The sequence below is a fragment of the Lissotriton vulgaris genome, chromosome 8 (assembly GCF_964263255.1).
Source record: "Lissotriton vulgaris chromosome 8, aLisVul1.2, whole genome shotgun sequence".
Classification (NCBI taxonomy): Eukaryota; Metazoa; Chordata; class Amphibia; order Caudata; family Salamandridae; genus Lissotriton; species Lissotriton vulgaris.
In genome coordinates, this window is record NC_141696.1 from 423,683,750 (window position 1) to 423,699,550 (window position 15,801).

The 15,801-nt window shown below is 51.9% G+C and overlaps 1 protein-coding gene across 5 annotated transcripts in view; it reads right to left on the reverse strand.

Moving 5' to 3' along the window:
• The window catches only part of HERC2 (HECT and RLD domain containing E3 ubiquitin protein ligase 2), a 1,676,463-nt gene that overhangs the window by 690,475 nt on the left and 970,187 nt on the right, over positions 1 to 15,801 (reverse strand). For all 5 annotated transcript variants that reach the window (XM_086934186.1, XM_086934185.1, XM_086934187.1 and 2 more), the window contains exon 64: positions 15,457 to 15,601. In XM_086934186.1, the coding sequence (XP_086790312.1) occupies positions 15,457 to 15,601 (145 nt within the window). The remainder of the gene's footprint in view (positions 1 to 15,456; positions 15,602 to 15,801) is intronic.

Here is a 15,801-nt window from a genome sequence, read left to right on the forward strand (position 1 = left end):
TGTCACAAAAGGTCTAAAAATGCCTACGTTGCTATGGTAGGGGCAAAACCAAATTGGCAAATGCAGTTTTGTCTGGGTCATGAAAATCTTCGTATCAGTGTTAGTTACCTCGTTCCACCATCAAGGTAGATGAATCTGACCAGTACAGGGCACGTCCCAAGTACAGATTTCCCGTAATAGTGTTTAAACGTGTTAAGTGATATCACCCTCATAGCTCTCAGCTAATAATTTAGCTCTCCCCAAAAATTAAACCAAACTCTGCAAACTAGATCTTAACGATTGTACCTAGACTTTCTTGTTCATCCTTTAGATTACATTCTCATACCATTGTATGTAAATTGCCCAGACCCCGTCTGTAGAATGTCATTCTTAGGCCAAATACGAGCCACCCTCTGTTCAGATTTCAAACTCTGCTTTAAAGCACATCTTCTGGGTGTACAGACGTGAACCTTAAATCTCAGACCACTGTTGTCGAGCAGTAAGCAGGAAAGGTTAGCTCACACCAGCACACCATTATTTGTTTATATACAATGACATCACTGGCAAATTACGTTATGTTGCTTTGTACTGAATGTCTCGGAATCCCTCGGAGGTGCTTTAATAACCGGCCAAGGCGGCCATTTCCTACCAAAGAACTGAAATAGAAAGACTGTTCTTAATCCTGTTGAAATTCGATTCATTTTTGGGAAAATATGCAAACATGTGCACCACTGGCAACCAACAAGTCGCAGTACGGTAATCCCAACTCTTCCAGCTTATCTTCAGAAGAACCTCACTTTTCCACTGAAACGTTTGAACTGGTTGATTAATCTTTATAAGGCAGAGTGTGTTGTAATGTTTTTGAAGTCAGCACTTGGTCGTCATTAAAAGCTGTATAAATTACATCATGTCTTCATGACACCCACTCCACAGCAGGTTAGGAAGATGTGGGTAAGTAGCAGTTGCCCCTCCCGTTAGCACTTGTCATGAAGACTACAAGCAACAGCTGGAAGTGTTTACTTTTCACATTTTCAAAACCCGGTCCCTTAACAGAGAGAGTCCGTAATCAATCACCCGAGAAAGCATGTTAGCCATGTAACAAAATGCACTGACAGGAGAAAGCACAGATGAACCATCACAAGGAGAGAGAAGCGGGCCCACGTAGTATCATACACCCAAAGGTCCCAGCAATGAATCTCTGCAGGTCGGTCAGTGACTGACCTACACAGATAAGCGCAACAGCCCCTCACCCCAGCAGGAATCAGCAGACCTGTTGCAACTTGGCACAGACACCTATGAAAAGCTTCAGCACCACTGGCAATGTAATGTGCAGAACCGCAGTTTTGGACAGTTATGTGCCATCCATCCTTTGGCTGGCTGGCTTGTGCTGTCTGTGGCGTTACCGGCATATGGCACAGCACGATGAGGGTCATAACACCTATGCAAAGGTGATTGTGAGAAAGTGGCTCTATATATACTGGACTAGAAGGAAGTACAGAGTGTATAGAGTCCACCAACCCCAGAGGTATAACAGAAGTTAAAGTCAGAACTGACCTTACTCTCCAAAGTGGTAGCTTGGTCGAGCAGTAAGGCAGTACCAGAGGACAGTGTAAAGCATTTGTTGTACACACTCAGTCAGCAAAAAGGTTTCACGAACTCAAGGACTGAACTACAGGCCAATTGTTTGTATATCCAAAGATATAGATGTTTTATTTTTAGAACCAACAGTTATAAAAATATCCTTTTCTCGATATAAGTATTCTCATGTAATTACTTTGCAAGGAAGCAATAAAGGTTGTGCACACAATAGTTACAGTATAAACAGTAAGCAATACAGTTCTGAAACACAGTCTAGCATTGAGTTCAATGGGTTCTTCGTCGATAAGTACAGTTGATTACTCTATGGATTATTTTGGTAGTTCTAGGACTATGTCGAAGAATCAGTCCTGGGGACTAAGCTGAAACCAGATTAGCAAAAACGTTTTAGTTACTGTGAGGAATTTTCAGGAATATAAAGCCGTTTTAAAAGTTCACACTTAGAAACTTTTCAAGGTAAATCTGGCAATGTTATTCAATGGGAGGAAATTCAGGTTGCAGGTAAAGTATGATCGCGTTACTTTTGTAACCCATCGCTAGTCTCCTAGGGCCAGCACTGGGGGCTTGACTCAAAACAGAAAGGTAATTGCGTTTCAGTAGTTCGCACGATTTTTAAAGAATATTTACAGTTTTCAAAAATAGACACAGAAGAAATTTCATAGAAAAGCAGGCAATGGATTCCTATGGAGAAAATTCAGATTACTAGTAAACCCGCTAGGGATTACTTTTGCGGTTCAGTACTGGGATGGAAGGTACCGTACTGGCTTCTCCCCTGTTCACAGGTGAGTACTTTAGAATATGGACTTTGGCTGATTTTATAGGAATATTTTCAGTTTTCAAATCTTCACACTTAGAAAATTTTCGATCAAAATGGGTCAATGTTATCCAATGGCATGTAAGTGAATTACCGGTTTCCTGGTGAGTACTTGGTGGTGAAGTTATGGCTCTGGGTATAGACTCAGGGATCCCCCAGGTTCAGGAGAGTACAGTTAGTTCAATCCCAGCGGCACAGGGGCGGCCGGGTGCAGAGGTAGTTAGGCCCAATTGGTCACTTGGCACAGGGCAAGGGGGGGAAGTAGGATAGGAGAAAGACAAAAAGCCAGCGGCACTCGGGCGGCTGGATGCAGGATGCTTTTGAGCAGTCGGGCGCTCAATGTTATCCAATGAGGATCTTGAAAAGGGAACAAAGGCTGCAGGCTCGGGGACGGAGACTCTCCAGGGGCGACCAGCACTTCGAGAGGTAAGTTGGGATCTTGGAGCACAGGTGGGTACCCCAAAGGGAGGCACAAGGGGCTGTAGGGCGCCGGGTGCAGGGGTGTCTTTGGGCGTCGGAAAAGCTTACCCTCAGCTGGTCGAGGTTAGGGGGGGCCCTGGTTGCTGTCCGCGGAGGTCGCCGGGATTAGGCAGGAGTAGGTTCCAGGATCAACAGGCCGGTAGGGCTGGGGCTAAGTCAGTTGTTGCTGTCCTGTTGTTAGCAGCTGCGCAGCAGGTCTTCTTCTTCTTGATCTTTCTTCTTTGTTGATATCGGGATCTGAGGAAGGAAGGTTCAGGGAGCCCCTAAATACTAAATTTAGGGGCGTTACAGGTAGGGCAAGGGCAGGGACCAATGGGTCCCTGTCCGGGGATGAGGTCCCTGTCCGGGGATAAGGACACCCCCCAACCTGCTCCTCTCCTGTGGGAGGGGGGCAGGAGCCTAGCTGGGATTGGGCAGGGCTCCCCATCTACAAGATGGCCGGAGCCCGGGGTCGTGCTTCACCTCACCTCCTCCACCTGAGGGGTTAAGTTGGCATAGGTTGGCACACCCTCCTTCCTGGCGTAATTTTTCCCGCCAGTCTTCCCGCCAGAGTGGGGGTAGAATGGGTGGGGGGGCCAGTTGCTGGGTACAGCAAATGGTATGGAGAAGCTCTCAGAGGTCGGTATGCCTTTGAAGCTTCCCCCTGCCATCCTGGGGGAGGAGACATAGCACCTCACCCAGGATGTGCATTGTTGCAGGCCCAGGAGAGCGGGGGGCTCTCCACCCAGGGGTTCAGCAACATGTCTGCTGTGTGCCAGCCTCTGCAGCCACTCAGCCCAGACGTGGATTGGAGGCTCGGGTTTTGGAGGGCATCTCGAAGATGCCCTCTAGTGCATGTAAATGTAAAATGTAAATTGATACTTGTATAGCGCACTACTCACCTGCAAGGGTCTCAAGGCGCTTGTACGAATACCGCTGTGGAACCCATCCTGGCTTTCCCTGTGAGGCGTCCACTCCTGGGCACCCCCAAGGTGGAGGCCAGGCATCCTTAGCGTTGTGGGGGCCATTGTGGAGATTAAGCAAGCTATTGCCCAGAGTTGCAGAGTGGGACTCCATGATTGGAATAGGCACTGAGGCGAGAATTATCAGGTCCGTGGAATTTTGAGCCCAAGACCCGCCGAGGCGGGCAATTGAACCCTGGTCCCGGGCTAGACCTCTGCATCAGGGTCTGCCGCTCTAATCATTGAGCCACACTTCTCCACCTTACATTAAATCCCACACTGGCATCAGTGCGGGTTTAATGTGCTGAGAAGTTTGGAACCAAACTTGTCAGCCTTCAGTGTAGCCATTATGGTGCTGTGGAGTTCGTAATGACAACCTCCCAGCACCATATACTCTTAAATAGCATCACTGCACTTAGTGTTCAGGAGTGGCCCAGGGTACTGTAGGGGCACAGGGCTCATGCACCTATGCCCTCACCTCTGGCATAGGGCACCCAGCTAGAGGGGTCACTGATGTATGCCAGGGCAGTGTGGTCTGTGGGCATGGCACACAGGGGTGTGTGCCATGTCGACTCTTGTTTTAGTTCTGCACTTAGGCACTCAGCCTGCAAAGGCAGTGTGTGGGTGCCAGGATACAGTGCCCCTGAGGGTGGCACAATAAGTGCTGCAGCCCTCAGGGGTCTTCTCTGGTCACCTTGCCCTGGGTACCTAGGGTACCATTTAGTAGGGGCCGACAGGTGGCCAGAGATGCCAATTGGGTATTTTGTTTCAGCATAGCTTTTCTTTTTCAGGAAGGAACACAGGCCCTGGGTTCCTGATTGGCAGGGACCCAGGGCACAATCAGTCAAAGCACATCAGCAGTTTAGAAAAAAAGTGGGGGCATGCCAATCCAAGAAAGATGGCATTTTCTCACAGTGATGGTGACATAGAATGTCTTTTAGGACACCCCTTCAAGTACACAATACGCCTCCGGAGTAAATAAATATGAAATGCCTAAATGCATGAGTATAGCAACGAATGGAAACTTTACAAAAAAGACAAGAAAGAGGCTGTTTACCTGTGAAAGGAGTGGTCTCCGGTGAATCAGCAGCCCAGCCTATCCTCCCATGAACTACGAGGAAGAGATGAAAGAATCCAAGCCCTCAGTGTGAAAGATGCAGGCCAGTTCCTGCAGTTCAGCGCCAGGCGCAGTGTGTGAACCAGCCTAGAATGCATTGCACAGGAATGGGATAGCTCTTAGAAGCCACAGGGTTCAATCGGTGCAAGGCGCTATGTGGTCTTCCCTGGCAGGTGAGCCAGCAGCAGGGTGTGGTGCAGCTTGTAGAAGTGCGGTGCCGCCAGGCCCCTGGTACAGTGACGAAGAGAGGGAAAAAACCTCATAGATTCCGCCAGGGAGGGGAGCATGGCAGTTTGTACAGTGAGTCATTTACTGGTAACTACTGGCCTGTGTCCGCACTGCCGATATTACGTGGTCTGCTTTCATCGCCTGCGCTATGGCAGCAGGCTGTAAAAACGTACTAGCAAACCACAATCAACCTCACCCTCAACACCCTGCTATCGCCGCCCACCCTAGTCTGACTGGAATTGTCATTATTTCCACCTGATGCCTCTTACATAAGTCTTTCAACTGCAGTCGCGGCTCGCAATATGCACGGGGGGGTCGCGCAAAGGTGGGAAGGGGAGGACCAGTGGGGTTTAAAAATAAAGTTTAAAAAAGAAAATAAAAAACTGGAAAAATTACCTGACCGTCGGGTCCGTGTCACATCAGCTGTGTGTTCTTGTGCCGGGGTCCGCCGCCGCGTTGGCGCCTTCGTGAGTGGCTGGGGCACCGTGGCAACCCCTCTCAGACAATCCAGACGCTGCTCTAGCAGGACCAGGATTGGCTAGAGCAGAGACTGTCTCTGCCCATAGGAGACCGGGGGCTGCGGCCACTGGCCAGTAGCATCCCTCGCTCACTCTAGTAATGCAGGGCACTGCAGGCTATACTAGTGCGCATGTTCGGGCTGGTCAGAAAAATTACCAACCCAAACCTGAACATGCGCACTGGGCCTGCCCTGCTGCTGTCACTCAGTGAAGTCCACAACACACCCAACCCTGCAGTGCTGCCCCACCCCCTTCAGCGACGCGTCCTCCTGACAGACTCTGATTTCGAGTCAAGATGCGCCCGGCAGTGAAGTTAATCTTCCTGCTTGCCTGTGGCCATGTGGTTAGTGGGGCAACCCCCCAATGGACATACTGCCACTCTCTGGTACTGACAAAGTGTTGTGGATCCGTTAGGGACCAAAAAGGCATGAAACATGATGATCTAATCACATTTTTTCACACCCATAGCTCATAGGGAACATTATGCCCCACGAGTAGCTTTAACCATGATTTTTTGGTGCTTTTAATCCTGTCAGAAGACCCTCACATTAAATCAGTTTGTTTTTTTGGCCTCTCCTAGTCAGTTTTATTCTTTATTTTTCCTACCTTTGACCACCTACACAACCATTACACCCTCACACATGCACCTTTTTATCATATGGCAAAATCAAAAAAAGATCTCTGCCAAAGTGACCCTCCGTGGGGCCCGAAGGGAACTGCAGCGTCAGCTCCATGAGGAGCAATGCCCAATAATGAAGCATGACATCCCTAGGGGTGTGTGACGGCAACAAGAAATAATCAGTAGGATTCCCCATTATGCTAATTGAGCTAACATTTTGCAATATCGCCCATCTATCTCCCTCTTTCTTTAACCTTTCCTTTCTTTAGGGACCATACCTTTGTGGTTGATATTACAATTGCTGTCAGAGCCTGGGTAATGAACCTTTATCAGCTTCCAGCCCTGCCTTTTTTGTTTTGTGGTAAACTGATACACACTAATCAAACGGTTCATCTCTACCCGTAGCACCCTGCCTTATATACACTAGTTGATTTATATCCTGGACATGAGAGCGCGCCTCCCAAAGGATTTGCTAGTATATACTTTGACATCAGGAAAGCGTTTGATTTTAATCATCTGGGAGTTTTTGTACGCCACTTTACGATGGTATAGGAAGCTGGGTACTTGTCTGAGTGCCCCCCACTTTTTGCCTGGTACTTGATGCACCTTTGACTGAAGTGTACTGGGATCCTGCTAACGAGGCCCCCAGTACCAGTGTTCTTTCCCCAAATATGTACAAGTGTTAACCCAATTGGCAAAACCTTTAACACCCTCTGTAAGTCTCTAGTAAAAGGCACCCCTGTTACCTTGGGCCTGCGGTTCTAAAAAGGGTCCCTGAGTGAAGCAGCTCGAATTATACCACCCATAAGGTAGCCCTCGCCAAGCATATACAAGACTGTAATTTCAGCCTGCGTGTCTTGGTGCAGATAAAAGTGAAAAAGCAACATGTCACATATTCCTGTGGCACAAGTTACTTATCTTCGGTAACAATATATCTGTAAGAAACAGTAGTTAGAATTAGATTCCTTACCTTAGAATATCCCCAGGAAACTATTGCGTAGCAGTACCCTTGCGCGTCGGTAGGCGTCCTCTGCGGCTCCGCGTCAGTCGTCGGCGTTGTTGGCGCCGGGATGACGTCGCCAGAGTACTTAGACGCCGCCCTCGCGCGCTGACGTCAGTTCTTATACATAGCTTTTCCGCGCCAGAAACGCAGAGCCATGATAAAAACCAACACTGGTGACATGAAATAGGGCCCTGAAAGGGGATGACCTGAACCCTAGATATCGGTTCGCAGAACGGGGAGGATGGGTGGGGCGGTAAGGAATCTATTACGAACTACTGTTTCTTACAGATATATTGTTACCGAAGGTAAGTAACTTGTGCATCTGAAAGAAACAGGTTAGTATTAGATTGCTTACCTTAGAATAGATACCCCAGCAATACCAACCCCGGTGGTGGGTCTGCAAACCAATGATCACACCAGAAAGTCCTGGAGAACGGAACGGCCAAAGAATCCATCTCTCCGGACTTGGCTGTCCAGGCAGTAGTGTCTTGCAAACGTGTCCAGCGAGGCCCACGTAGCTGCCTTACAGATGTCCTGCAAGGGGACTCCCCGGCCCAGGGCAGTAGTAGCCGCCGTGGCCCGAGTGGAATGGGCCCTCAGGCCATAAGGAGGCTCCTTTTTAGCCAAAGAGTAGCATACCTTGATGCACAACACGACCCACCGAGAGAAGGTCCGTTTGTGCCACGCCCGACCTTTCTTAGCGCCCACGTAACCAACACAGAGTTGGCCATCCACCCGGAACTGGCGTGTGCGATCCAAATAGAATGAGAGCGCACGTATTGGGTCCAGACGGTGGAGCCTCTCTTCCTCTTTCGAGGGATGCGGAGGCGGAAAGAAGGTGGGCAAGGTGATGGACTGCCCGATGTGGAAGGCTGTGACTACTTTGGGCAGGAAAGAGGGTCGCGTCCGCAACACAACCTTGTCCGGATGGACAGAAAGGAAGGGAGGTTTAGAGGAAAGAGCCTGGAGCTCACTCACCCTCCTGGCAGAGGTGATGGCAACCAGGAATGCAGTCTTCAGAGTAAGGAGACGAAGAGGACAGTTATGAAGTGGCTCGAAAGGAGCGCACATCAGATAGGTCAGAACAAGGTTAAAGTCCCACTGAGGCATCATGAAAGGAACAGGAGGAAACATATGAGTGATACCCTTCAAAAATCTATTTACAACTGGGGACTTGAACAAAGAGGGCTGATCAGGGAGCCTTAAGAAGGCAGAAATAGCAGAGAGGTAGCCCATGATAGTGCCCAGAGCAGGGTCCTGCTGGGCAAGAGAGAGAAGAAAGAGAATCTCTGAAAGAGGGGCAGAAAGGGGATCCACAGCCTTTGCTGTGCACCATGTCACAAATTTGTTCCACCTGCAGGTGTATACCGATTTTGTGGAGGTACGCCTGGCTGCCAGAATCACATTACTAACTTCAGGAGGCAAGTCAAATGGCCTCAACTGCCGCCGCTCAATCTCCACGCATGTAAGTGGAGACTGGACAGGTTCGGGTGGAGGACCGTCCCCTGCTGCTGCGACAGAAGGTCCTCCTGAAGAGGCAGACAAATCGAGGGATCAACAGACATGCTGAGCTCGGGATACCAGTATCTTCGTGCCCAGTCCGGAGCCACATGGATAACTTGGGCCCGGTCGCGTTTGATCTTCTTCAGCACTCTGGGCAGAAGTGGTATAGTCGGAAAGGCGTACAACAGACCGCAGCTCCACTCGCGACGAAAAACGTCTCCGAGCGAGTGCCGCCTTGGAAATTCCAACGCGCAGAACTGATGACATTGCACGTTCTCTTCTGTGCCAAATAGATCTAATCAAGGCTCTCCCCACTGCTGAAAGAGGCCTTGCGCCACATCCGAGTTCGGACGCCATTCGTGATCCATCATGCACCGACGGCTGAGTTCGTCCGCCCTGGGGTTCAGGGAACCTGCCAGGTGTTGAACAACCAGGGGCACGCCTTGATGTTCCAGCCACTGCAAGAGGCGCAGAGCCTCCTGTGCTCCAGTTGGGGTAGGGAGAGGGACCTGCCGCTGACCCAATCGCGGTCCGTGAGCCACCACTGCAACTGTCTTGCACTGCCCTCCGAGATCAAGACATGGTCGGACAAGTTGCCCTGATGCTGGGCCCACTGAAACTTCAGGTCCCACTGCAGAGCCCGCATCCGCCACCTGGCGTGATGCACCAGAAGGATGCAGGAGGCCATCAGCCCCAGAAGCCGCAGTGTGAACCTGACTGAGACTCTGGATAACGGCTGAAAGATTGGAATCAGAGCCTAAATATCCTGAACCCGCTGTTTGGGAGGATAAATCCGAAACTGCGCAGAGTCTAGAACCGCTCCGATGAAGAGGAGCTTCTGAGAGGGACACAGGTGTGACTTCGGCACATTGATGGGGAACCCCAGCAGGTGCAGGAGGTCGGCCATAGTCTGGAGGTGGCTGACTACTGTCTGGGGCGAGCCCGCCTTCCACAACCAGTCGTCGCGGTAGGGGAAGACTGAAAACCTTAACCAGCGCAGATGAGCAGCGACCACCGCCATCACTTTCGTGAACACCCGAGGGGCGTTGGTAAGGCCGAAGGGGAGCACGGTAAACTGAAAGTGCTTGTGGCCTACCGTAAACCGCAGGTAACGCCGGTGGGCCGGCAGGACGGGGATGTGAAAATAAGCGTCCTGCAAGTCCAACGCTACCATCCAGTCTCCCGGGTCCAGGGCAGCTAAGATCTGAGCCAAAGTCAGCATCTTGAACTTCTCCTTCCGGAGGAAGCCGTTGACATTCCGCAGGTCCAAGATAGGGCGTAGGACCCCTTTGCCTTTCTTGGGAACCAGAAAGTAGTAGGAGTAACAACCACATCCTACTTCTGGCCCAGGAACACGCTAGATGGCCCCCTTGGCCAAGAGGGCCGTAACTTCCTCTCGCAGAAGATTCAAGTGATCCCCCGACACGCGGTGGTACTGCGGTGGCATGGCTGGAGGGGTCGCCTCGAAGGGGAGGGAGTAGCCTCTTCGGACGATTTGCAGCACCCACCTGTCCGAAGTAATGTTGTGCCAGTGAAGGATGTGATGGCGAACCCTGCCCCCCACTGGCGTCATGTGGGCCTGAAACCTCGGACTAGGAAGGCTTTGAGGCGGATGCTGCGGGGGTGGATGTGGACTGACCTCGTCATTGTCCCAGGACACCGCCACGGCGGTTACCACGTCCGCCACCACACTGGATGTTAGTCTGCGGCCCGTGGCTGGCAGGACCTGTGGGGGCGCCCCTTCCTTGGCCACGAAAGGAGCGAAAGGCAGCAGGTTGCTGGGGCGGGCCCTGGAGTCTTTAAAGCGCTCAAGTCTGTCTTGTCGCCAAAGAGGCGACGGCCATCAAATGGCATGTCTATAAGGGTGTTTTAGACATCAGGCGAAAAGTTGGCGGACCTCAGCGGGCGTGGCGACGAATCGCCACCGGCGTTGCCATCGCTCTACCTAGCGAGTGTGAGAAGTTGGCCTGATATATAGTGCTCACTATTCTAGTGATCACTGTGTATCATACCAAACGACCCTTATTGATGATTGGTTGTAAGTCAACCTTATAGACCAGCTATCCTAGTAGCATGGACAAGAGCAGTCTTTAGGCTAAACTCTAGAGGGCGTGTTAAGCCAGCTGTTATACCATCACATATACCCCTTGAACACCAAGTGAAAGGACACCACACAAGTTGTTATGAAAATAAAGGATATTTATTTATAACAAGTCTACCCTGAACTCTTTATGAGTCAGGGAGCTAAGCACAATACAAAACTCTTAAGAAAATACTTCAAGTTGCACAATTTACACAAATGCCCGAGGGGCACGAAAAACCATATACTCTAGAAGTGGAATGCGAAATACTAGCAGGTAAGTAACAAGATCCAGAGGCTTTAGGATCGCTAGGACTACACTACTGAACCCTAAGGTTAGGAGCAGGAGGCCTAGGGAGATCGGGTGCAGAGTGTGCACTCTCACGCGGGATGCGGGACAAAGTCTATGGAGGCTAGTATTTCTAAAGTCACTGTTTCCGGACGAATCCGACTAGGTAGACTAAAAACGAAAAAGGATCTGGACACTTAGATAGTGAACCTACGTTGTAGCACCGAAATGCTCAGGTTACCTAGCCCAGAGGCCGCGGCAGCATAGGGTTCAAAAGACGTCGGGAATCCTCGTTGTAGTCTCTGGAGCCTGAAAGAAGAAGTTGCTGGCAGGCGACCAGTGAAGATGTTCGGAGTGATCCAAGCCTGGATCGGTGATGGAGATGACCTGAAAGCAGAGGGGACTCAGTTCTTAATCACTAGCCAGTGATTGTGTGGGCACCAGGATGGCACCGGATGAAGTCACCTCGACCAGGTGAGTGGGCGACGCTGGACTCTGCTGTCCTTCGGACCAGGAGGCGTTGTCGGCGACCAGGCTGGAGGTGCGAGCTGTCCCACGAAGGTGTCTGCTGTCGGCGATGCTGGAACCAGGATTGGAGCAACAAGCCTTGGCAAAGGCAAGCCCACGCGGTGGAGTCAAGATGGCGTCTGGAGTGGACCAGGAGGGTCCGGGGTGCTCCTCTTTTGGAAGGGAGCAAGGGCCAGTCTGGAGCAACCAGACCAGCGGTGAAAACGTTGTGGTGCGTCGTCAGGAGGGCGACTAGCCAGCAGGCAAGTGACCGGACAACGCGGGGAGCAGCAAAGAGAAGAAGGGCCCCACGCAGATCTCGTGGATGCTGGGGGGCTGGACTTCGGTGCTGGAGCTGCTCAGGGTTAGGGCTTCTCAAACCCCAAAGCACTCACTCGAGGATCCCTCGTAGGTCGTGCTGGATACGCGTCGTGCTGGTTTTGAAGATGGCCGGTCCCTCAGGTCTCGTCACACCCACGAATCTCAGCTGGGCTGATGATGCAGGTAGAGGTCAGAGATGCCAGGGAATCCGGGTCTCGTCGAGCTGGTCAGTCTTGATCCGAAGGATGGACGTGCAGCAAACCGCAAGCGCTTAGATGGTGCCTGCTGGTGCAGGGTGGCTACTCCTTAGCCACAAGGGAGAGTCTTCAGAAGGTATCAAGAGTTCCTTTCGTGGAAAGTAGTTCAAGATTCAGAATTATCTAATTTGTGAAGGGGGCCTGCTCCTACCTTTATTCTAAGAAAAGGGGCTGGCACGCGACTAGGTCCTGCTCATGGGTGGGACCAGGAGGGGGGTGGTTACACCCCTCTCCCTGGTCCGGACTTTCCCCAGCTCAGGGGCTGGTGTGCCCCTGGAACTGGTTTAAGCCGGCATATGCACAATGAGCACTGGCAGTCACCTTCCTCTCAGCCCTGCCTACCTGGGATACACAAAACCCTGTCTGGGATGGTGCTAGCACCGCCCCCGACAGGAAGCCCTTTGTCCAAGCTCTCCTCGCTGGAAGGACTCCCAGCAGCAGGAGGTCAGACTTGTGTCTGTGGTGGCAGCATCCATTTTGTGATGCTGAGGCTCGAGTTAGCTTTAACTGGGGTTCACAGTTACATACATGTCGTGTCCCTCTAGAAGGGTGGAATGCTAACCCCGTCGCCAGAATTGGCGAGGGGTAAGTATTCCAATTTGTATGACACCTTACTCGACATGTTTTGATAAAGCGATACCAAAGTTGGCAAATAACGGCGAGGATTATAAAGCACTTAAGAGTATATGGTACGCGTTATCATGGAACAGCTATTAGGACTTGGTTCCGCAAGCTGCAAATGGGCTCAGCTCATGCCAGAGCACCATCTCACATACTTCCAAGCACTCTGCCTTCAGGATTGATAAGGACTGCCATAGGAGTGACTGATAGGAATACATGTGTCCATTTTAGGGTTAGATATAGGAATACTATATCTAAAGCAAAGGGTGATTACACCACCTTGCCCCAGCTGTCGTGCAGCCAGTTGTGTCAGATTTGGATGGCCAGCCAGGGGTGGCATAATACATGCTGCAGCCCCTGGTAGGCCCTGGGTACACCTATGCCCTGGATACCTAAGGTATACTGTACAGGGACTGATAAGGTGGCCCGGTACCAATTGGTAAATGCACCTAAGGTACACGTGTGTCAATTTAGAGAAAGAACAGCTAGGCTGTGGGTCTGATTAGCAGGCCCACAGCCAGGGAAAGTCGTAAACCAGTGAAGCAAAAAGCAAAAATCTGGGGTGATCATAGGATTGCAGACCCTACTCTCCTACAGCGAGTCCGCTGTATCCAATCAACACCGGATAGAATACCATGCCGCATCTCGACCCTCCGCAAGGGCTTGGGCGAGTTTAGTCCGGGCCTTCTCCGGACACTGTGGCAGCGACCGTGTCCCACAGAGAGTGGGTATAACGGCCCAATAGGCACGCGGTGTTAACTGACCGCAACCCCAAACTCAGGGAGGAGAACATTTTCTTTCCATACTGTTCGTATCTCTTGGATTCCCGATCGGGGGGAGCCATCGGGAATGCGGTCTGGGAGTTAGAGGCCTGGATGACCAGGCTCTCGGGGTGGGGTGGGTGGACAGGAAACAAGGGTCGCCCGGGGCCGGGCGGTGGCGTCTGGCCACGTTCCTATCTACAGACTGGCCTGCAGCGGGCCTGGACCAAGTGCCCAAAAGAACGTCTGTCAAGTGCTCATTAAAAGGCAGCAGAGGCTCCGTTGACCTTGACTGCGGTTTAAGGAGCTCAGTGAGAAGGTTAGTCCTAACGGCCGCGACAGGGAGCTCAAGGCCCAAGGCCTTGGCTGCCCGCGTCAACACCACACTGAAGGTTGCCCCCTCCTCCGTAGCCACGGTAGGGGGTGGGGGGGACAAAACCAGTGTCTAGCGAAATGTCCAGACCACTGGCATCCCCAATCCACCTGTCCAGTCCTGGGACTGACACTCGCGTGTCAGAGGGTCCTCAGACCCCTCCCAATACTCCTCTTCACCCATCTCCTGATACTCAGGGTTGTCAAAGGACGGGGCTGGTTCATTGTAGTAGAACTCCCCAAGCGGCGTCGAGAGCGGCGCTGCTCCGACGCCGGAACTGGGTCGAGGGAGGCATTGGGTACGGCGCCGCCCGAGGACGGCGCCGGAAGTGACACCTGTGGAACCGGCGCCGGTGAGGTCGTCAGGTCGACTGGCGACGATCCGAATACAGAAGCGGATCCAGTGGGGCCCTGCGGCGCCGGCCCCGAAGGCGCCGGCGGCGTCGGGGCCGAATCACCCGGCGGCGTCGGGCCGAAGCACCCGACCCGCTAGGGCCCCCAGACGGGTCCGCTGGGCCCGAAGGCGCCGCGGAACCCGTCGGAGGAGAGAGGGACCTCATGGCCATGAGGAAATGCTCGATCTCCTCCAGCGTCGCTTGCTGCCCAGAGACCGGAGGGTATGGGGCAGGTCGTGACGCCCGCGACTCCGACGGAGCCGCGTGGGGGTGTCACCCGAACCCCCGGCCGCATCGCGTGAGCGTCGGGGGGGGAGTCGGAAGAGCGATGACGTCTCTTCGACTTCTTGTGCTTACCTGATGACGACTTCGACCCGGAGGAGTGATGTCGACTCCCGGAGCTATGATGGCTCCGCCCCCGCGACCTCCGTCCAGACCGGGACCTCTCACGGCACGGGGCCGACTGTCGGAAGTCGAGCAGCTTGCGGGACCGCTCCCGCCTAGCCTTCGAGGTCAAGGCCCGACAGTAGGAGCAGGTCTTGTCGTCGTGATCGACGCTGAGGCAGTGGAGCACCGATGGTGAGGGTCGGTGACCGACATCAGTCGGTCGCAGTCCCCACAAGGCTTAAAACCTGGAATCCCTATCGGCACCAATCGGAGTCAAAGACTCGAGAAATGATCAAAAAGATCTAAAAAAAGTTAGTCAAAAAGTGACTAAGGTACCACTTTTTCCGGATCTGCGCTGCTGGCGCGGAAAAAAGAAGAACTGACGTCAGCACGCGGAGGCGGCGTCTAGGTACTCAGACGACGTCATCACAGCGCCCACGACGACGGACGCAGAGCCGCAGACGAAGCCTACCGACTCGCAAGGGTACTGCTACGCAAAAATTTCCGGATCCAGTCTGACGCCTGGGGGTATTCTAACGTAAGGAATATAATACTAACCTGTTTCTTTCAGATGTAAAATACTAAAGACCTCTTGCGTTGTTCACATACTATCAAATAAAAGCTGAACAGCACAGTCTGTGTATCTAATTTCATTAAAAAGCTCTTACCTGTCCGGTTTCGGTGACAGCAAGGCAGTGTAGTGCACCTACGGCCACATGGATAATCTTCTTCCCTCGCAGACCTTCAACAACTTGAGGTTTGCGCACATGAACATCAGAACCATGGCCTAATCTGAAGTAATCTCCTTTGCCCCTAAAATAAATAAAGAAACAAAAATATCCCACCTATAAGGGTTCTATTCTCTGATACATTCTACATTGATTTAAACAGCCAGGAACTTCAATGATCGTCATAAGTGTTAGAACACAGCAGCAAACTAAAAACATTGTAACCCCCACAGCTCTTGGACACAAGGAATACTAACTGTACTCAATCTAGGAAACTAAAGAAGC